This window comes from Peromyscus eremicus, chromosome 8b, assembly GCF_949786415.1.
Source record: "Peromyscus eremicus chromosome 8b, PerEre_H2_v1, whole genome shotgun sequence".
Taxonomy (NCBI): Eukaryota; Metazoa; Chordata; class Mammalia; order Rodentia; family Cricetidae; genus Peromyscus; species Peromyscus eremicus.
In genome coordinates this window covers 58,707,171-58,729,282 of record NC_081424.1, presented here as the reverse complement: position 1 = coordinate 58,729,282, position 22,112 = coordinate 58,707,171, and the positions used below count along the sequence as shown (strand labels likewise).

General features: G+C 47.2%; 1 protein-coding gene across 4 annotated transcripts in view; it reads left to right on the top strand.

The window, feature by feature from the left end:
- Pde10a (phosphodiesterase 10A) overlaps positions 1-22,112 on the top strand; it is a 187,792-nt gene that overhangs the window by 151,018 nt on the left and 14,662 nt on the right. For all 4 annotated transcript variants that reach the window (XM_059272855.1, XM_059272858.1, XM_059272857.1 and 1 more), the window contains 7 exons: positions 176-318; positions 2,367-2,459; positions 4,543-4,729; positions 14,911-15,053; positions 16,817-16,900; positions 18,994-19,144; positions 21,881-22,036. In XM_059272855.1, coding sequence (XP_059128838.1) covers positions 176-318; positions 2,367-2,459; positions 4,543-4,729; positions 14,911-15,053; positions 16,817-16,900; positions 18,994-19,144; positions 21,881-22,036 — 957 coding nt within the window. The remainder of the gene's footprint in view (positions 1-175; positions 319-2,366; positions 2,460-4,542; positions 4,730-14,910; positions 15,054-16,816; positions 16,901-18,993; positions 19,145-21,880; positions 22,037-22,112) is intronic.

Genomic DNA, 22,112 nt, shown 5'->3' with positions numbered 1-22,112 from the left:
ACTTACACATAACCTGCGTTGTCCTTCATCATCTCTACCCCTCTACTCACAGTCCCGATTCCCTCCCCAGCCTAGAGTAGCCGAAATCGAAATGTGTAAATCTTAAACATGCTAAGGTTTGTTGTGACCGGCTCCCGTTTCCCACCGGTTTACCCTGGTTTCTCATTTGTCTCAGATATATGCAAAAAATCTAGTGAACGCCGACCGCTGCGCGCTCTTCCAGGTGGACCACAAGAATAAGGAGCTGTACTCGGACCTGTTTGACATTGGGGAGGAGAAGGAGGGGAAGCCGGTCTTCAAGAAGACCAAGGAGATCAGGTACAGCCGGAGTGGCCGCCGTCCCGGCTCTGATGCAGATGCGCAGGTCTCCTGCCGCCCACGTCTCTGTGCCGACTCACAGGTGTGCTGACAGCACTTGTCATACTGTGATATCATTCCCACCAGGACCCGCCTCCTGAAGGTAGTGCTTCTGGGAATGGCATTGCAGTGCCGGCGAAACCGCGCCTAGGAAGCGTTAGCGTCACTCCTGGAAATGCCGTCTTCCGGAGGCGGTCCTTTTGGAAATCATGTTGGAAAAACTTACTAGTGCTCCCAGGTAGGTAAAGGTCGCTCCAGTGGCAGCCGGCAGCAGGGCAGGCTCCTGTGTCTAGGAGCAGGGTGAACTTAACTAACTCGGCCCCTGCTGCTTCCCAACCTGTGAGGACCGATGGCCCAGAGGAGAGGAAACTGATGACTTGGGCCTGGCCGGTTTGGCTGAATCAGCTACCCTCTTGCTGCATTTCGAAATGAAAGCCGCCTTGGTACCCTTAACTGGCGACTACTGTCGTTTAAATGGACAGATGGCCTTTACTTGTTGATGGAGTACTGGTGGCTCAGCCTCCGGCACAGCCTGGAAGCCTGCAAGGAGCACTACCAGGAGGAGGAGTCGAGCATCATGTGCACAAATCAAGTCCCTTTCAACATTCACCTCTTCTCCTTGCTTTGTGTCCACTTTAACTTCCCACACATCTCTGTAAAATCCTCTAGGGAAACACCGTGTCCCCACCAACGAATGCTTTTCATTTGGCTACGTCATCACGTTAGGGAACTAGTACCACGGAACAGAATGAGGCCAGCCACAGGCTGTCGCCGCTCTGCCCCTGGCACTTGTAGCTGTTTCTAGGGTGATGGGTCCTGTGTTGCGTGGCCACCTAAGGCTGACGTAAAGAAAGGCACTGTCAGAGTACTTGGAGCCTCACATTTTGTTCATTGCTTGGTTTGGTTCTAGCTCCGGACTTGCCAGTCCGGTGACAGTCACCCAGTTAAACCGGTTGCTCTTGCCTTGAGTTTGGGGGTTGCTCACACTGCGGGTGCGGATCTAACTGTGGCAACAGTGGCTCCTGTGTGCAAGCCCGGGAGGCAGGAGCGGAGGGAGCCAGGCTGTGGCTTTGCGGGGACTGGTTGATGCTGGCCTCCAGCACTGTGGGCTTCTGCTCACTGCAGGGAAAAAGCCACCGAGAGCTGAAGGGAAGTTCCCCTTCGTAAGGCTCTCAGACTGAGTTAGACAAGTATATGTCATGAAGAGACTCTGGCATGACTCGTGGTGTCTAATTGGTTCTCCTGAAAGCATGAGGGGACCGGGAAGGTGTACTTCATGCAGTGTTGGTCCTTTGGGGATACTATAATTCCATGTCGGGTCAGTACCCCTTTGAGGTTTTGAAAACTCTTAGTGTGAGTTGTAGGTGCATTTCTTAGTTAACCAAATTTTGAAATAGACACATGTATGATTGTAATATAGTAAATGTGAAAAGTGTTATCAGCATGATGCTTTATTATAAAAATATAAATACAACCAGCTCGTGTTTGGATTCTGATTGTTTCTAAAATCATCAAATTAGAGACAAATTTGTACTGTTTCTGCATAGTATGTGGTTCACAGACGACAGATACTCCATGTCTTGTGTTCAGGAAGGTCTACGGAGCTGGGGCCGGGTTGTATGTGTGCAAGTTAGTGAACCCCACTGTGTGGGTAACCCACTAAGAAAATGCACACACTGTAATCGATGAGGTGATTTGCAGGTGTGGGGAGATTATTGTAGGCCAGTGCTTGAGACCAGCCGGAGAGTGTTCAATTTCAGTTTGCAGTCCTTTATATCTTCAAGTTATTATGCATTACGTATTCAAACAAGGTTCTGAGCTATCACTGTAGGGCATTTTTCTGCTTCCCTTTGACATGTTTTATAGGGTTATTTAGGATACATAAATGTAAAATTAATATGTGTACTTAAAGGTTCAGTTCAACATTTGACATTAATGAAGCGCTTCATTACTCTTTTATGACGTCACTATCTAATTATCACGTCCCTCTTTTTTTGTTGTTTCTGCAGATTTTCGATTGAGAAGGGGATTGCTGGCCAAGTAGCAAGAACAGGAGAAGTCCTGAACATTCCGGATGCGTACGCAGACCCACGTTTTAACAGGTGAGGGGGGGTTGGCCCTTGTCATTTCTCCCTTGAGGTTCCAAGGCTCAAGCCCCTTTGAAGGGGTCTGTTGTCTCAGCCTGCTGTCAGTGGTCCGAGGAACCAGACACTTACATGGTCTGAGGCCATTCCTATGTCAGCGTTCCCTGCTGGGGTCTGACAGAGTGTCAGCTGACAGAGCAGTCACTTCTCCTGGTGGTGGTGTCCTGATGTCATCATAGTGTGCTCTGTCTCAGGGTGTTCACAGCTGCCATACAGGGATAAGGAATTGGGCTTCAGATTGTCATGTCTGGTTTCGAGTTAAGGACCTGCCATTTATCCACTGTAGACAGAACTGGGGCCAGTGCTCCATTGCTCTGCGCCTCAGTTTCATCCTCTTTTAAATGGGTATGAGAATGCCTACTTGTAGTTGTTTCTTAGGACTGCAGATCATTTTCCTAAGAGCTCTGGAAACTTCACTGCACACAAAGCAGGAACTGAGTAAGCCACACAACTGGGGTATAGTTACAGTGCGATGTTAAGATGGGCCATTTGAGAATGTTTTTATTCATTTCAGACTCTAGGCAACCTGAAATCAAAGTGTATGTTTTATTCCATCCTTTGAAGTTAGAAGTCACAAGGTGGATATGTGACAACAGTGTTCAGTTGATACAGACTCATGACTTGCATTAAAAGCAGTGTAATTGTCTGGAAGTATTTCCTGTAATTAATGATGGATGTCAGATATCCAAGACACATATAGAAGTTCAGCTGTATTCTAATAATATTTTACCAACAAGTTGAAAATACTAATAGCATTACTTTTCCCCCAGACAAGCTTGCTTGTCCTTACTTACACTGCTTAAATACCGAAATTATTTATCATCATTTAAAAATCTTTATGTAAAATTGGTGAGTCAGACTATTGGGAATATAAAAAAAGCAGCCATCAGCTTGAGGGGGACACTGGCCAAGCATTTGATGCGATCCTCTTAATATCTACATTGTATGAGACCTCCGCATAAAGGGCAGAGTATGTTGGGTACTTCACCGAAAAGGATGCATGGAGAGTAACCAGGGCCCGGCTCTGGCAGGCATCTTCTAGTGTACCCCAGGGCAAGTGGCTGAGACTTTCCGATTGGCATCAGGGTAGAAGGGCAAGGATTGTGGAGTGAGTGGGACCCTCCCGCTTTGCTGGTGGAAGTAGATGATGATGAGACAGCCTCTTGGGAAAAGAATGGTACAGTTTTGACTGTGAGTGATCCACCAGTCTGCCCTCCTCCTCCATATACACTCCAGGAAAAATGAAATCATTTGCGCACCCAGAGGCCCAGATGCAAGTTTTTCTAACAGCCCTACTAGTAATAGCCGGTAACTAGCTATGAACCAATGACGTTGTCCATTAAGTGGAGGATGTATACATGAAACGGGCCTTCAGTGGAGACTGTGGCTCAGCAGTGAGTCCTGGATGGTTTATAAAGGGTAAGCAAGGGAAGCCAGGCATCGAGGACTCATGCGGACCCCTGTGCTGGGTCTGTGGCTGATTCTGGGGAAACCAGTCTCCTCAGATCAGGAGTCAGCAAAGCCTCCACTCTGAAGGATGTGAGAGCGAGGAGCTCTGCTTCATGAGCCCAGCGCCCTGATCACGTGACCCACAGATGAGCGTGGCCGTGTGCTGCTTGGGGTATAGGCTTAGTTATGGACACCTGCTCTAAATCTTAATGTGACTATTCTCATTTAAAATGGTTTAGCAAGTTACCAGTCTCATAAATATGACCAAGTTCAAAGGAAGACACTGTTTACCGGACTTTCTACACTTTACCCCGAATCACCCACCTTGTCTGTTTACTTAGTGATCCCGATGCTGAGAGCCAGGAGTCTCCAGTAGAAAACCATCGTAAACAAGATCAAACAAGCTTGGATAGTTGTGAAAATGTTTTAGTAAAACACTCTCACTTTACCCTGTCTTGAACCCTCAATGCCATTCCACACACCACACACAAGCTATAAAAGCCATGTTGAGACTTAAGGCGGGATGTACTCTTTGTTCCTGCCCGCCGGCCTTTCACTCCGGTGACCGAAGCTCTTGCTTCCACTCCCACAGGGAAGTGGACCTGTACACGGGCTACACCACACGGAACATTCTGTGCATGCCCATAGTGAGCCGTGGCAGCGTGATCGGCGTGGTGCAGATGGTGAACAAGATCAGTGGCAGTGCCTTCTCCAAGACGGACGAGAACAACTTCAAGATGTTTGCTGTCTTCTGTGCTTTGGCCTTGCACTGTGCTAATGTAAGCGTGCCTCCGGACCCATGTGCCGCCCGCCCTCGGGTTCAGGCTAATTGCCTTTTCTCCTTTCTGTTTCCCCTGTGACCTGTGAGCAGGGATTCCTGCTCACGCCTGCTTTAGAAAGTACCTTTCCGTGCCTGCAGAAAACTCTCTCCTGAGACTTTGAGTGCGTTTCGACGTGTGAGTTTGTTCCAAAAGAATTGTTGGTGCACCGGGGCAGTGTGAAGCACTGGTCTTGTGCCTCATGTCTGCTGGGAAAGGGAAGTGTTACCTGGTGTTCGTCAGACACAGTATGTTAGGGAGTTTTTGCAGGGTGCGAACAGTAGCTCACGTCTCCCCACTGGCCAGGGAAGTTGTGCTTGCGAGGAAAATCAGGGTGCAGTTCAATGCATGGGTGTAACCGTCATGAATGACACCCTCTAGTCCTCTTGGCCACTTGGTCCTGTTTGAGGAATAAAATGAGGCTCAGTTTATACTATGAAACTTATCTATCTTCTATGTTGCTGTATTTTAAATGAGTTGAACACGAAATGATCCATAAACTAATAATCCTGTGATGACATTGTAGTGCTGCAGTTAGGGAAATTTTTAGGACTCTCATTGAACAAAGTTATACCAGTGGGAGTTAGCAGGGGACCGCTTTAGTAACCCAGAGAAAATGTTTTTGGGAATGGGATTGAGTGGTTGGAGCATCTGACCTCACCCAGCCATGCTGACCTCTCAAGGCGGCAGGTCCTTCATGCCTCCGCAGCCAGGCACAGCTCACACCCTCTGTTCCTGGGTTGGGGCAACTTGCCTTCCCGGGGAGTGATGGAAACGCAGCAGAGTGGCTGCAATTCATTCTGATTTTATTGCTGAGGTGTTTCTCCTTACTAAAAGTGTATAAAAAATTATGTTACCTTTGAGGTTTTCTTCAACTCTGAAATATGTGAGCGGTGTGAAGCTACATGTCTCCTCTCCACTTGGCCTGCCTAGGCTCCGACTGCGGTAGGGACGTTGCTCGCTTATGGGAAAGCCGTGCTTCACATCAGAAAGACGAGCACTTTTGGATGCCCCTCAAAGCATCCTCATGGACCAAATGGAGAGGAGACAGCCTGAAAATGGGACGGCAGCAGAGCCCTCCCTGTGGGCTTCTTGGAGCCTGCCTGTGTGCAGCTGTGGGAGGGAAGGTCCAGGGCCTGAGTGTGGGCGCTGCTCTTGTGCTTCCCTGGTCCTTTCGGAGCAAGTCAGCCTTGCCGTGTTGAGCGTGTTTTCAGTAGGAAAGGCATCTTGCTGAGGACTGCCCCGGGCAGGTAACTGGACAATGTCAGCTCCCTCTCTCCCCTGAAAGCGTCACTTCTTTCTGAAGAACACTCCCGTTTATGAAGATCATAGATATAAAAAGGCTTTGTGAGGTATAAAGCGGCCTCCAGTCCTTGGCTGTCACTAAGTCTAGCTGCATGGGATACTGGGAACTCGGGACAGTTTTCCTCTTGAACAAAGAGCCCCTAGCTGCTTCTAACCCAAGCACGTGGTTTGCAGTCAGGTGCCATGGCCCTCTTGAATTGAGGTGCTTGTACATGAGAAGAAGCAGGCCACAGGACCACGCTAACACTAAGTATGCTTTTATTTCCTTTATCTTTGGACATACCAGACTACATCCTGTTGATGGAATTAAAGTGCATGCCTGGCTGGCAGCACCTGCTCTTCATTTATCGAGCTAACTGATAATTAAAAGTACTTTCAATGGAAAAACGACTATTTAGAAAGGCTAGAAGTCTTTGGAATTGGTAGAATCAATCACATGCCTCATGATTTTAGAGAAGGTTTTCAGTGTAAGAGATGAAGATGGGCCTGGAAGAGGGAGGCCCTGAGAATAGACTGACTTTGTGCCTTTTCGGTCAAAAGTTTCTCCACACCTGGGAGGCATGAGAAGATCACCTTTGTGCTGTTGAGACACACCTGACGGCATTGTCCTGGTCTCACAGCAGTCATATAGGTGACTCCACCAAACTAAGAGAAGCTGGGCACATGGAATTTGAATTTGAACAACGTGTCTGAGGCTGCAGAGTAAGCGTGTGACAGAGCCAGGGCTGATTGGTAGGCTCTTCCTCTGTCCTTCTCAATGCACCTTGCATTCAACACAGCTCTTTACCAAGCATCCTGTAGGAAGACTGACATGGAGGAGTGATGTTAAGGCCTGGAAAGATGGTTCCGGTAGCCATAAAACCCTACAGTCTGAGTTCTATCTCTGGACCCCACACGGGGGTGGGATGGGGAAAACTGATCCTTGCAAGCTCTCAGTTTTCCTCAGGCCTCTACATGTGTACCCTGGTGCACATATACCCCAACCAAAATGAATAAATAAATAAACACAAAGAAAGAAGTGTCATTATGTATCACATAAAATATAGAGTAAGTGGCCCTTAGTAGGGTTTATTACAGTTCTGTAAAGACAGCATCAATCAGGACAAAGTGACAGATATCACTTGAGAGATGGGACTTGACAGAACTGGTTTATGCGATGACAGTGGCTGTGCAGTCCCAAGACAGGCCTCATGTAAGCTGCAGAACTCAAGAATCCCAGGCCAAGTTCAAAGGACTCAGGACCAAGGGAAGTGAGAGTGTGACTCAGTCTAGCTAGAGGCCTGAGGACTTGAGGGCTGCAGTTGTAAGTGCTGGAGTCCAAAGCCTGGAACCTGGAGCTCTGGTGTCCAAAGACCACAAGGTGTAGCTGGAGTTTTCTCCAGTCCTGCCTGGTCCACAGTCAGGACAAATCTCTCTCACCCTCCAGTCCCACAGCCACTTTGACCCAACCGAGTAAACACATAGAGACTTACATTGTTTAAACTGTTTGGCCTAATGGCTCAGGCTTCTAGCTATCCAGTTCTTACATCTTAAATTAATCCATTTCTATAAATCTATACCTTGCCACATGGCTAGTGGCTTACCGGCATCTTCACATGCTGCTTGTCATGGTGGTGACTGGCAGTGTCTCCTCCCACCTTCCTGTTCTCTCAGTTCTTCTCTCTGTTAGTCCTGCCTATACTTCCTGCCTGGCCACTGGCCAATCAGTGTTTTATTTATTGACCAATCAGAGCATTTGACATACAGACCATCCCACAGCAACAGGGTGTCTCTGAGAGGGAGATAGAGAGGAAGGAGAAGATGGGGAGAGAGGGAAGGAGGGTTGGAAGGAGATCCTGGGGCAGAGGTTCATTTGGGTGAATGGATCTTCCGTACCCAGAAACACCCTCAAGAATATACTGACAGGAATGCCTTTCAGGCTCTGGCTATCCCATGAATTAAGGTGACACTTCAAGCTAACACCACAGCGCATGTGGACAATTTTTACGCAAGTGGGCATGGTCAATGTTCAGGAGAAGCCTTCACAAGCAGCATAGAGAACAGGACAGAGGTGAAAAAGACTTGGGAGTGGACAGACAGTTTGACAATCAGGATGAACTTAAGAGAATGATGTAAGTTAAGTGTAGATGATGGCGTGACTGGTGTGTGGACTATTAAAGAATACCGTGTACCCCTGGCTAAAGGCTTCAGAGAAACACCCGAGGTTGATCTTATGCGGTAATATAACAAAGCTGGCTTCTAACGTCAAGCTTGGTTAGTGGCATGATGACACACACGGATAGGCACAGACTCACGGCCAGCCAAATCCACAAAATCCATGACTTGAATCCCTAGATATTCCCAGACTGCCTCCTTTGGGTACCACAAAAACCAAAATATAGCCCTTCTCCAAATTTGTCAGGACAGGGAGATCAAGTGTGAGTTGGATTTTGATGTTTTATCTCTATCTAAGCTTATGAAATTTATGGTGTTAGGGGTGGTCGTTTCACACATAGGAACTGAGCACTCCTCATCATGTTAGACATGATGCTAGGGCCAGTCGCCCGCTCCTGAAGCTTGGGAAATGAACATGCCCCCGCCGTGTGTGTGTGTGTGTGTGTGTGTGTGTGTGTGTAGTCACTAGACTCCAAAGTCTGGATAATGATCCATCCTGTGTATTTATATATAGGTCAAGAGTCACTAGCCCTTGAAGCCTAGGTGAATGTATCCCATAGGTATACACAGATGTATGGTAATGTTATCCAGTACTGAATGTAGGGTAGTTTTCCGTTCCTTAGTTGGTCTGCAAGGGGTTTCCAAAGTGCACATTTGGTAGTGGACGTGGCCTTTCCTCCCAGTGTCCTTCTCTGTGCCCCGACTGTCATTCACTGACCACTTTCTGAATTCTCAGTGCATGCTGTCACTCAAGATGAGGCAGATGTCCACTTCAATGCTTGCTTCGTGACTTTGCAACTTTTTAAAGCCTCAGTTAAGTTAGCCAATGCCTCTGAGCGTCGGTCTCCTCAGCAGGCAGCATCAGGGCTGTAGATGACAACATCTGGGCTCTTAGTCTTCGGCAGATGCGGTCTTCTCCCTTGGCTTTCTAGTCTAATTGGTTCTGATACTGCATCTTGTGAGGTCTCAGTGTAGACGTTTCTATGAAATTCCAGTTCATTCTTTAATGGACAGCCGGAGAGTCTGCATCGGCTAACCTGCCTCTTGTGAAGGTGGAGGCCGAGATCCAGGACTTGCTGGAAAATATCAAGAGAAAGATTGCAGAGGGACTGTTGATACCCAATCTGAGACAAAACCGTACACTCCCAGGTGGGAAGTCACCAATTCCCACCGTATTTATGCTTTGTCTTGGTTTCAAATCAAGGGAAGGGTTTGGAGAAAGTCCTCCCACGTGCCCTACCCAGCCTAAGCAAGAGAGGAACTCTTTTTGGTGCTATGCACAGAGTGTGCTGGGGTCTGTCTTTAGGAAAGAAATTTCAGGTCCTCCAGCCCAGGGTGAAGATGTAGCTCTCCTGAGAAGAGAGACGTATCCCGTTTGAATGACTTTGTGCTGTGGCCATGGCCATGAACTAGAAGGTGAGCCGTAGGAGGGAACACCAGCTTCTGTGGTTTGGGGCAGCATCTTTAAGTCTCTCAGTTCCCAGGGCAAGCATCCCTCCTTGGGTTGTCTCCTTACTTCCTCTATTTCTTATTCATTCTTCCATCCATATGCTTACTCCAGTTTATCTTGGATAATTGCCTGTGGGCATTCTGCACCCAGGACTGCTCAATTATTCTTGCGTGTGTCCCAGGCTTTTACTGTTTGGAGCCCATTTGAAATTCCTGTATACGTGAGTAGCATAAACCTCTGAACTCCAGCTTCCTCTTGTGCTGTCCTGGTCTCCACGCCCTCACTGCATGAGGACAGTTGTGCATCTCGAGCTCCATGCAGCAGCAGCTCCTCTCCCAAGTCACGTGTTCCGCTGGAGACTTCATTCCCAGAGGCCCACAGCCACCTCTGCTGGTGTGGTGTTCCTTTGGCCTGCTATATAGCACAGGTTTCTCATTCTGTACAGTGTATGTTTGGTCTTAAGATTTGTATAGAGAATCCACTTCATATTAGTAGTGATATCATTTAATGCTATTTATTGAAAAATAATATGCTGAAAATACTTATTTTAAGAAATTATTTTGCTATCGTTTAAAACGCAGATTAGATCACTGGGAGAGGGTCCTCAGTGGTGTGTTTCCTGATTTCTGTTGTGCATTTCCCCACTGCTGGCAGTTGTAGGTTGCCCACAGGAAGTGTTAGACAGGAAGGGGAGGCTTGGTTGGCTCCTGCATGGCAGTACAAGGCACCCTGTCACTCAGGAGTGGCCAGGCTCTTCTTGACCAGCACTAGAGGAAGATGCAGCAGTCATGGGGAGTGGCATCGGAGACCGGTAAAAATCTTAACAGCTTCTAGCTCTAAGACCCGAACTGTCATCAGCCAGTGGCATCAGCACTTTATACCCCCCACGATTGGTCACTACAGTGTGCTCGCCTCAAAGATGGGGACCTGGGTTAAAATAATTAGGAAATCTGTCTACATGCCTGAAGTTAGTTCATGGCAAAGAGATTCAACTCAGGGAGATGACTCCAGAGTCTACATCCTTGAGAACTGCTCCACCCTGAAGTGACTAGGTGTCTACTGTGAGCATTAAAGACTTGCTGCCTCTCAAGTACCCCATCTATGAGTGCCACAGGACTGTCATGAAGGTTTAGTATACAGACAGGTACCTCTGAACAGCAACTAACTGGTCAATGGTTTCTATCTGCTAAGAGGGCAGGTTCCATTTGATGAAGCATAAAGGGTGTGTTTTTAGTTTACGGTAGAGGGAGGCCACACTCACTTTCTCAGGGTGTCTTCATGTTGGGATCCTGAGGACCTGTGCCCTTTCCCTGTCCCACTGCCGATAGGTCACCTGCACAGACGTCAGTGGTGGATCAGCAGCAGTTGCTTCTTCTAAAAGTCTCTTCTGCTAATACAGAGTCCAAGATGAATTCCCAAGTATCGTATGTAGATAACTGATGAAGAGCTAAAGAGACATATAATTTTTTGCCTTCCTTGGTGTGCAGTGAGATCCTAGATTGTATAATTTGCTGATGTTCACATTGAAGATTATTTACCAAATGAAAAATGAGTAAAATTTCCAAAACTTATTTTTTTTGCATGAAATTAAACTAATTTATGTTGTGATTAATTTTAGAGTAAGCACAACATAATATGATAAAAATACATGAATAAAATTTAAATAAAGTTATACACTTTAGTGTATTTGCATTATAACTTTATAAATGAAAGAGATGACAGAAATCTTCAACCAAATCGCAGGTCACCAGCTTGTAAGAGACAGCGGCAGAAACAGGAGTTTGAGAATCGAATGATGTCGTGTACAAGGGACCGATATTATTTGTAACTACTGTGTTGTGGCCTTATACCTCATAAAGCTCACGTGTTGCACAACCCTGTCCTGTTCAGGGTGGCGAATGTCCCGTGGCAAGTGGCCTTCTGCATCCAGGAAGAGGCAGTGGCCTGTGCAGCAGTCGGTGTTTGTGAACATTGTTTGCAAGCTCTCGTCAGCCTTGGTGAGGCGGCTTTCCCATGGGCTTCCTTCTGCCTGTGGGTCTGCAGTTTGTGCACGGTACCTGGAGCATGTGTTGAATTTCTCCATCATCCACACATTTCCTTGACAAAAAGACATCTTTCAAATGTGCTGCCCTCTCCTGGTAAATGTGCCAAATTTTCACACCTAGAAGATAGTATTTAAAGGAATAAGCAACATTTCAGAAGTTTCTGCTGCTACTAGCACCAATGAGAAAATGCAGAGTTGATCCAAAGAAAGTCACACCACAGGCAGAATACTTTGAAATAGACACTTGACGGGCCTGCCTTTGTGTGTAGTTCTCTCTCTCTCTGTCTGTCTCTGTCTCTGTCTCTCTCTGTCTCTGTCTGTCTGCCTGTCTGTCTGTCTTTTCTCATTCCGTGTGTTTAGTTTTGACTCTAATGCAGCATGGGCAGGTACTTCCCTGGCCCTGTCCTTTTAGTGTTCTGTGAGCCTCACGTACCTGGATGGATATCTTATTATCTAGATTTGGAGATTTTTCTTTTCTGATTTTATTGAAAATATTTTCTGTGCCTTTGGCATGGAGTTCTTCTCTTTCATCTATACCCATGATTCCTAGGTTCATGGTGTCCCAAGTATCTTGCCTGTTCCGTTATGTATTCTTTATTTTCTCTTTATTGTTTTCCTTGACTGAGTAACCCGACCCCTTTCCCTTGTCTCCAGGATTCACAGTCTGTGCTGCACACAAGCTGTGATGTTATCGAGGCTCCCATGGAGCCTCTGATTGGCTTATTGAGTGTTTCATTTCCAGCTTCATTTCACTTTTATTTTTCTGCAGTATTTCTCCCTTTATTGAATTCTAATTTTGCATCCCAGACCAACTTCCTTATTTCACAAAGCTGTTTGCTTGTATTCTACTGGAATTCATGCAGGGATTTATTCCTGTCCTCTTTAGATTCATTTAGACATTTATGTCCTCATTGAATTCATGGACATATTTATAATTGTTGGGTTTTTTTTATTCTTTGTAATTTATTCCAAGTGGTTTTCATTAGGGACCATTAAGATGGGGTTGGTAGTTTTAGGGGCAGACATATTGCCTTATTTTTTGCTGTTACATTTTGTGTTGTGATTTATGCATCTAGAGCTGGTCAATTACATCTTTGGCCTAAATTGCTGGTCCACTTGCAGTGAATGGACATTTGGGTCTGACTTTGGTGTTACCATGTCTTAGCTGGGATAAAGTCTATGAAGTGGTACTCAGAGCTTAGTCATGGAACAGTCAGTGCTGATTTGTGGTTGGAATAGCTTGGGTGATCCTAGCTAGGCTAGCTGTTTTATGTGCAGAAAGTTCTCAAGTTACTTGATGGGCAAGGCCTGGGGTCACCAGGCTGTTACAGGTACCTTGACAGTACAAGTTCTTTCAGTTCATGATAGGAAGCTAGGGATGGGTAAGGACCTAGCAGAGTTGTGGGTATGTGGCCGCAGACAAGTGCTGCTGAGGCCAATCTAAGCCTGGGAAGAGGGGCCTGGGGCCATGTGTCTATGGTCTAACACAGGTCTCAGTGGGAGCTGGGGATGGGAGGAAGTCTGGCTGTGTTCAGGTGTCTATGATCTCACATAGATGCTACTCTCAGTGGTAGCCTAGGCACGGGAGCACACTGTAGATTATGTGAGACAAAATGACAGAAGTGCGTTCAGAACCATCTCAGAAATTGTTGAGAATTCTACACTAACCACACGCCAAAAGTAACTGAGTAATTCCTTTAAAAATGAAACTTGTCAGCAACTCAAACAGCAGTCTTCACACAACCCAACCCAAAGTACACTAATGTGATAGTTACACACTGAAACGATGCCTCAAACGTTGTATTTTCTTCCCGTAATTAAACTACCATGTTTCTATAAGAGCAGGTAGGTGCACCGTCATGCACAGAGCGAAGTATGTACTTTGTCCAGAACCAAGGGTGCAGTGAAGGTGTGTGAGGCTCCCAGGCAAACTCGTTAACAAACACCCCAGATTCGTGGTGCCTTTGCTTCGTAATGAATTATGTTGTTGTTGTCTGTTACAATTGTGTGTTACAGCTACACTCAGTTATTTGACCCCATAGGGTGTCACAGTCCATAGTTTCCAAAGCTGTGTAGTCTAGCAGAGATTGGGAAGAACTGTGCCAAATAGTTTCCAATGATGATATAAAAGACACCTTGATTCTTGATGCATATCAAGAATGCATATGTATTCATATCATGACATAGATGATGGACATAATCTTGCATGTAGAAAACAAGCTGTACTATACTGATGTCACAACACAGTGTGAACTATGGGAGAAGCTACTAATCACACACATTAGTTTTTATAAAGGGCCCGTTTTTCCCCCCTATAGTTTCTCTCCAAATTAATCTTACATAGTTACTAGTTCACACATGTAAACATTGGTCTTTTTACTGGCCCCATTGCTCTTTAAATTTTTATCTCACATATTCGTGTATAATTGCAAAACTATATTTGCATGCATACAAGTATGCATGGTCTTACTAATTCAGTAGGACAATAAACCGCACCTCTTTATTTTCAAGTAGGTCCCCTCCCCACCCCCTCTCTCCAGATGAGGCCCCTGCACCTGCTGGGCAGGCACTCACCACTAACTGTATGCTAAACCCTCAACTGTCCGTCATCATTGTCACCTCTTCGTGTGCCTGCTCCATGGGCACAATACTGGACATTGCACTAATCTGTCACACATTTGGACTCATTGCTCTAATGCTGGAAAACCCCAAATTCACTTAGGAAAGGAAAAAAATATAATTAAATCAGAGAAAGAAAGGAAATCCTCCCAAGGAAGCCAGTTTGATGTTCTGGGTGACATGTAATTATCAAAGTGTTTGTTTTAACAGATATAGAAGTGCCATAGGTCTTAGTCATTCACTCACTGATAATACACACACATTTTATTTTTAACTCTTTTGTTACTTAAGTGGAAATATAGTATAGGGCATTATAGAAAAGACAAGCAGTGATTTCTCTCCCTGAGGTGACATGGGGTAAGAGGATATTTGTTAAGGAAGACGGAACCCAGATGAGTGCTGTCTCTTCAAGGTTGTCTGTGTGCAAAGCTCCCGTGTGTCTCGACTGCGAGCAACAGGGAGTCTCTCAAATTTCAGCCATAGCTCTCATCCCAAGTCTGAACTCCAATGCGAGAGTGCTGTCCATATTGTCCTAACTGGTCCCCCGTTCCTGTTCCTCTTGCCTTGCAGATGTACCACAGGATCCGCCACTCAGAGTGCATCTACAGGGTTACCATGGAGAAGCTGTCTTACCACAGCATCTGCACTTCAGAGGAGTGGCAAGGCCTGATGCGTTTCCACCTGCCGGCGCGCATCTCCCGAGAGATCGAGCTGTGAGCATCTCGTGCCATTTTCCCTGGAGGAACCAAAGCAAAATTGACCGCAGAGTCAGAACCATAGCTACCGTGGGGGCGCCCTGTGTGGTTTCACGTGTGGGTGTGGCTCCTTCCGCTTGCCATAAATAACAAACTAAAACAGAAGCCCCGTGTGGTGGCCCAAGCCTGCGATGGTAGCACTTGGGAAGCTGAGGCAGTAGGTTCTTGGAACTCAAGGCCAGCCAAGGGGGTCTAGTGAGTCCTTGTCAGGGAACTAAATTTGTAACCAGTCACCTAAATGCTGGCGTATTTTTATTCCAAATGACTTTTAATGTTACACCCAGATCTCAATTTCCAAGCTAAGTGAAAGAATTTAGTGATAATTGATTCCCTCTTTGTGCTCTCGTTTGCCAGAGCTTGGCTAACATACTTCAGTCTGGAGAGGCAGGGCCTTGTGGTGACGGTATGCCTGTGGCAGCCACCCTGTCCCCACGCTGGCATTTGCCTTGTATTTGGAAACACACCCCTTTGCCACACTACTCATTCTGGCCGGGGGTTAGTAATTACATTAGTAAACGAGAACACAGTTACTGGTATGGTAACTTCAGGAGTTACAGTTATTCAATTCATGTTTCAGCTTAGATGGAAGGCTTTTTCTGATGAGGTCCCCTGGACGGTGTGCTGTGTGTATATGTTAATGTTGATGACACTCATGTCCCCTGGATGGTGTGCTGTGTGTATATGTTAGTGTTGATGACCCCGATGACACCCATGTCCCCTGGACAGTGTGCTGTGTGTATATGTTAGTGTTGATGACCACAATGACACCCGTGTGCCCTGGATGGTGTGCTGTGTGAATATGTTAGTGTTGATGACACCCATGTCCCCTGGACGGTGTGCTGTGTGTATATGTTAGTGTTGATGACCCCGATGATACCCATGTCCCCTGGATGGTGTGCTGTGTGTATGTTAGTGTTGATGACCCTGATGACACCTGTGTCCCCTGGATGGTGTGCTGTGTGTATATGTTAGTGTTGATGACCTTGATGACACCCATGTCCTTTGGACGGTGTGCTTTATGTATATGTTAGTGTTGATGACCCCGATGACACTCGTGTGCCCTAGACGGTGTGCTGAGTGTATATATTAGTGTTGATGACCCTGATGACACCCGTGTCCCCTGGACGGTGTGCTGTGTGTATATGTTAGTGCTGATGACCTTGATGACACCTGTGTGCCCTGGATGGTGTGCTGAGTGTATATGTTAGTGTTGATGACCCTGATGACACCCATGTCCCCTGGACAGTGTGCTGTGTGTATATGTTAGTGTTGATGACCTTGATGACACCCATGTCCCCTGGACGGTGTGCTGTGTATATATGTTAATGTTGATGACCCCGATGACACCCGTGTGCCCTGGATGGTATGCTGTGTGTATATGTTTGTGTTGATGACCGGAATGACACCTGTGTGTCCTGGACAGTGTGCTGTGTGTATATGTTAGTGTTGATGACCCCGATGACACCCATGTCCCCTGGATGGTGTGCTGTGTGTATACGTTAGTGTTGATGACCCTGATGACACCTGTGTCTGCTGTTTGAACAGATGACTCTGTAGAGTCCTGCAGGAACCCTTCCCTTCAGTCAGGGGTTGCAGGGAAGGCAGGGGCAGGGGCAGACCACTCATGCCTTTGAGGACTGGGGTAGATAAGGGGTGTATCGATTTTCATGCCAGCCATGCTCATCCTAATTGCACCTGATGATCCACTCCTCTCATTTCAGATTCCACTTTGACATCGGTCCTTTCGAGAACATGTGGCCTGGGATCTTTGTCTACATGATCCATCAGTCTTGTGGGACATCCTGGTATGAGCAGCCTGTGTGATTCCTTTTGAACACTTGTGATTCCTTTGCACACTTGTATCCAACCAGGTTCTTTGTATAGTTACGGTAAAATACAACATTTTAATAAACATTCCAATAAAAATCGGCTGAGCTTGTTGGACAACTATGCACCTTTTCCAAATGCTCCAGGGACTGCCGACTTCCTGGCCGCTTGGGCTGGAGCCATAGCAAGACAACTGTCTAGGTTTTTGTCTTGGAAATGGGTAACCTAAAATGTAATGCTGGCATTTCTTACACTCTGTCACACATCCCAAATGACTTTTAATGTCATGTAGGCCAGGCAGTGGAAGAGGCGGGACCCACCCTTAGAGCAGTGCCATCGGACTGTACGCATGCCTGTAGCATCCACTTGGTGTCCCATCTGTATCTGTTAGGCTAGGCACAAAGGAAAAGTCTCTCAGGGAATGTGGAAGTGACCACAGGCTGTTACTCTCTCCAACTGTCCTGGCCAATGTGGTTCTGTGACTTTGTGTGTGATGGTTTGTATCTCACTCCCAGAGGCTGAAAATGCAAGGGTCGTATTTGCTCATTTACAACATATTTATGCTTTGCACTCAGCCAGGCGAGAGTCTTGGTTTCTCTGGAACGACATGGTCCGTCTTCTTGAGCTCTGTGTCTTCTCTACTTTTATCAGTAATGAATGCAGGACCAGCAGCTCTGGTTGCTGTGCAGACAGTTGAGGGTTTGGCTGTCATAAGAGGACAGACCTTTTACTTCAGGGTCAGTGAAAGTTTTCAGTGAGGGACACACAAGCTGTGCATACTCCAAGTTTTATGAACTCTTAGTCTTTTAATCTGCCTTAAACGTATTTTGAGAGGGGTAGGGTCTTATTTAAGAAAAATAATAATAATCCAGTGACAGTGAACAATAGTATCGGTGTCCTCCTCCTCCATGTACTGTGTGAATAGATTTGGGTGTGGCTGCTTTCCACTTGCATCATGAGTGTACCTTAATGCCTTGGATTCATTCTGAAAGTGTAGCCGGGTGCAGAGAGTATTGTAATATGTGCTTGGCATTTGTGGATCTGAGCATGCCTCCTAGAAGTTCTTAGCTGAGGTTGCCTTTGGCTGGGAGGATGCTGTATGTGGCTGGCTGAGCTCTCTGGAGCACAGGAAATGCTCGTAAGCGCAAGGAGCCCGTAGAGGGTAAGACGGTAGACTGCATGCTGACTGGCTGAGTGGAGCTGTCCTGGTGGGTCTTGGTTCTTTTGCTGCTTTCTGGCTACAAAAGGAACAAGGAGAGGGAGTGACTACAGAGCTGTGGTTGGCCAGAAGGGAGTCCACAGGTGTGTGAGGGAGCCCACAGGTGTGTGAGGGAGCCCACAGGTGTGTGAGGGAGTCCACAGGTGTGTGAGGGAGCCCACAGGTGTGTGTGTGTGTGAGGGAGCCCAAAGGTGTGTGAAGGAGCCTGCAGGTGTGTGAGGGAGCCCACAGGTGTGTGAGGGAGCCCACAGGTGTGTGTGTGAGGGAGCCCATAGGTGTGTGAGGGAGCCCAGAGGTATGTGAGGGAGCCCACAGGTGTGTGAGGGAGCCCAGAGGTATGTGAGGGAGCCCACAGGTGTGTGAGGGAGTCTACAGATGTGTGAGGGAGCCCAGAGATGTGTGAGGGAGTCCACAGGTGTGTGAGGGAGTCTACAGGTGTGTGAGGGAGCCCAGAGGTATGTGAGGAAATCCACAGGTGTCTAAGGGAATCCACAGGTGTATAAGGGTGTCCAAAGATGTGTGAGGGAGCCCAGATGTATGTGAAGGAGTCCACAGGTATCTGAGGGAATCTATGGGTATGTAAAGATGATGTGTGAGGTAATCCATAGATGTATGGGAGAGCCTACAGGTGTGCGAGGGACTCCACAGTTGTCTGAGGGTGTCCACGGGTGTGTGAAGGAGCCTACAGGTATGTGAGGAAGCCCAGATGTGTGTGAGGGGTCCCAGATATGTGTGAGGAAGCCTGCAGGTGTGTGAGGGAGCAGACAGTGCACACCTCAGCGAGATGCTCTCCTGAAATGCGTGGTGCTGTGCCGGCCTCATCATAGTCCTAACCGTCTCCTTTCCATACAGCTTTGAACTTGAAAAATTATGTCGTTTTATCATGTCTGTGAAGAAGAACTATCGACGGGTTCCTTACCACAACTGGAAACATGCAGTCACGGTGGCACACTGCATGTATGCCATACTTCAAAACAACTATGGCCTCTTTACAGACCTCGAGGTGGGTGTGCACATCCTCCTAACCGAAAACCTCAGTGATACAGTGACTAAGTCAAAGTGCTTGTATGGCATGAACTTAGTGCCAGTACCCAGACATAAATCATACTTTATTGGAAATACTAATCTAGAAATTTCAACTGTACCCAAATACCCCCAGGGAGGTGTGTGTGTGTGTGTGTGTGTGTATGTGTGTGTGTGTGTGTGTGTGTGTGTCCTTTCTTCCTTATTAAAGCTGATAGGCCCTGCATGTATTTAACTGAATAAATTTTTCTTTTCTTTCTTTCTTTTTTGTTTATGTTTTTGTTTTTCGAGACACAGGGTTTCTCTGTGTAGTCCTGGCTGTCACGGAACTGGATTTGTAGACTAGCTTGGCCTTGAATTTACAGATCCGCCCACCTCTTCCTCCTGAGTGCTAGGATTAAAGGCATGCACTACCACCACCCGTCTAGAGTGCATTTTTCTTGTTGCCCATATGCCCTAGATAACATAGACTTATCTGGATGATTTGAGAACACCGAACACTTAGTATATACTAGTTAAGACATTAGTGCCATTTGGGAACAGTCTTTGAGGTACACAGCTAGCTCCCCAGGCTCCACATACCCAGATGTCGTACTGGAGGATTTCACAATTCCAGAGTCAGAAGGGTTGGAACCTCCTCATTCATTCAGCTACCGTAGCACACTACCAGCCAAGTGCTGAGTGGTGGGAATTAGCGTCCGAGCACCAGTGATGCTGAGCCCACTAGACAACCAGACTTTGGGCACGTCCCTTTGAGCTCCCAGCCTGGTAGTGTCACTGACACCACAAACCCAGGCCTCTTTTCTCCCTGTAAAGCTGTGTCACACTTCTGACTACAAAGGACAGCACCCTCACCTCTGACATAATACCTTTTGCTTTCTCCAAGGTCACACTCAAAATAGATTCACCCTGTGCCCTTGCTACCCTGTCAGACCAAAGTCATAGTTGAAACAGAAATCATGAAAGGTGGATTCCAGAAGTAGAGAAAAGTACCACCTCAAACCCAGTGAAAAGGGGGGCTGGAAAGGTGGTTCAGTGGGTGAGAGTTGACTGTGGGAGCCTGAGGGCCTGAATTAGAACCCAGTACCCACACAAGCTGTGGGTATGGCCGTGTGCCGTTTAACACAGCACTGTGGGAGACAGAGATGGGTATTGCTGGGGTTTCCTGGCTACCAGCGCAGCTCCAAGTTCACTGAGAGACCCTGTCACAAAGAAATAAAGCAAGAAGCACTAGAGCAGGGCATCCAGTGTCCTTCCCTAGCCTTCACATTGACACACAAATGTGTGTCCCCCCACCCCATGCATATATACTATAGTCACATGCACAGGCATGCAAAGGAGCAAACTCTATTCTTGGTTGTTGCTTATTTGTTTTCTAAAGTAATCTTTAGTTGTAGCAGAATTTAACAATATAGTATCGACTTCCTCCCAAAGATTCAAATGAAATATGCTTTTTGTTCATATGAATAATTTTTTCTTCTGTTGAGATTTGTATTCTAGTTGGGGAGATTTTCAACATTTTTTCCACTTAACTCCTTTTGCAGTCACAGCTTTCCTGGGGCCACAGTGGCCCCTCCTCCCTCAAATTGCTTTGGGAACCTCTTTCCTCAGGCTCCCTAGAGTTGGAGTTCATGATTGCTCAGAATTTCGCCTTCCTCTGTTCTCACAGGGCTTTGGCGAATTCCACCGTTTCCTTTCTCCACGCAAGGCCAGTTTGAGGCTCAAGCAGCTGCCCACCCAGTTTCGACTTGCCCATCACTTAAGAGTTTCATGTCACTCTTGACCCGGACCCTGATGGTCTACTCACCTGCACCACCTGCAGGATTTCCCACACCTGCTGCTGGTGTCCTTAATAAGGATCACCCTTGACCTTGCTCACCTTGCTTCTCACAGCCAGTCAAGGGAGCCCACTGGAGTGCCTGCGAACCGCGTTCAGACTTTGCTCGCACCTTTGACACTTCTGTCAGTGTCCTGCTCTCACCCTCCTTGGCCTTCCCGTGGTTACTGCAAACCCTCCCAGAGAATGCCTTACCCACCACTAGACAGTTTTCTGAAACTGCCAGTTAGATGCAGACACTGCTGTCCCGGCGTCCCTTCACTCTGCTCCTTGTCATTTGGAGTATGAGGTCCGTGTGTGCGGACACTGTACCCCGCCCCAGGTCTCCAGCCTGCTCCTGACCTTGCTCAGGTGTGCTCTTCCACTGTGATCTTCTCAAACACCGTCTTGCCTCCTCCCTTCTCACAGGTCTCTGTTGGTGTCCGGCTCTTGCTGGGTCTGGCCCAGGCTGCTCTCTTTAGTCCAGGCTTGCCTCCCTTTGGTTCCACAGCATTTTTCTTACTCCAGTGCAGTGTGCTGTTTTCACGTGTCCTCGGTTTGCACGGTGTGTGTATTGGCTGAGAAAAGCAGTGGCCTTGTTAGAGCCAGGAGCACCCAAGCTGCCTGCTGCATGCATGGCTGAGCTTGCCCATAAGGCTTTGGTGCATCCGGTACCCCTTGGCTCTACTCCAGAGTTAAAGGGGAAAACTCATTGGCTTGTCAAGTTCACAAGCAGAACAACAAAGAACGGGGTTCCAAAAAAGTTTGTGATTTCAAGGACTCCTGTGACTTTGGATATATCAATGGCAGAAATGAATATGATGTGAATGTAAGCCGTGAGTCTCCAGGTGTCTCCTTGCCATGTTTTAAAACGTATCTACATTCTGTTCTCTCTTCAAGCGCAAAGGCCTGCTAATTGCGTGTCTGTGTCACGACCTGGACCACAGGGGCTTCAGTAACAGCTACCTGCAGAAATTCGACCACCCCCTGGCCGCACTGTACTCCACCTCCACCATGGAGCAGCACCACTTCTCCCAGACAGTGTCTATCCTGCAGGTGAGGTGCCAAGCTGCAGTGTCTGAGGGGAGGCGGGGGTGGGGTGGGGTGGGGATGGGGGTGGGGTGGGGGGAGG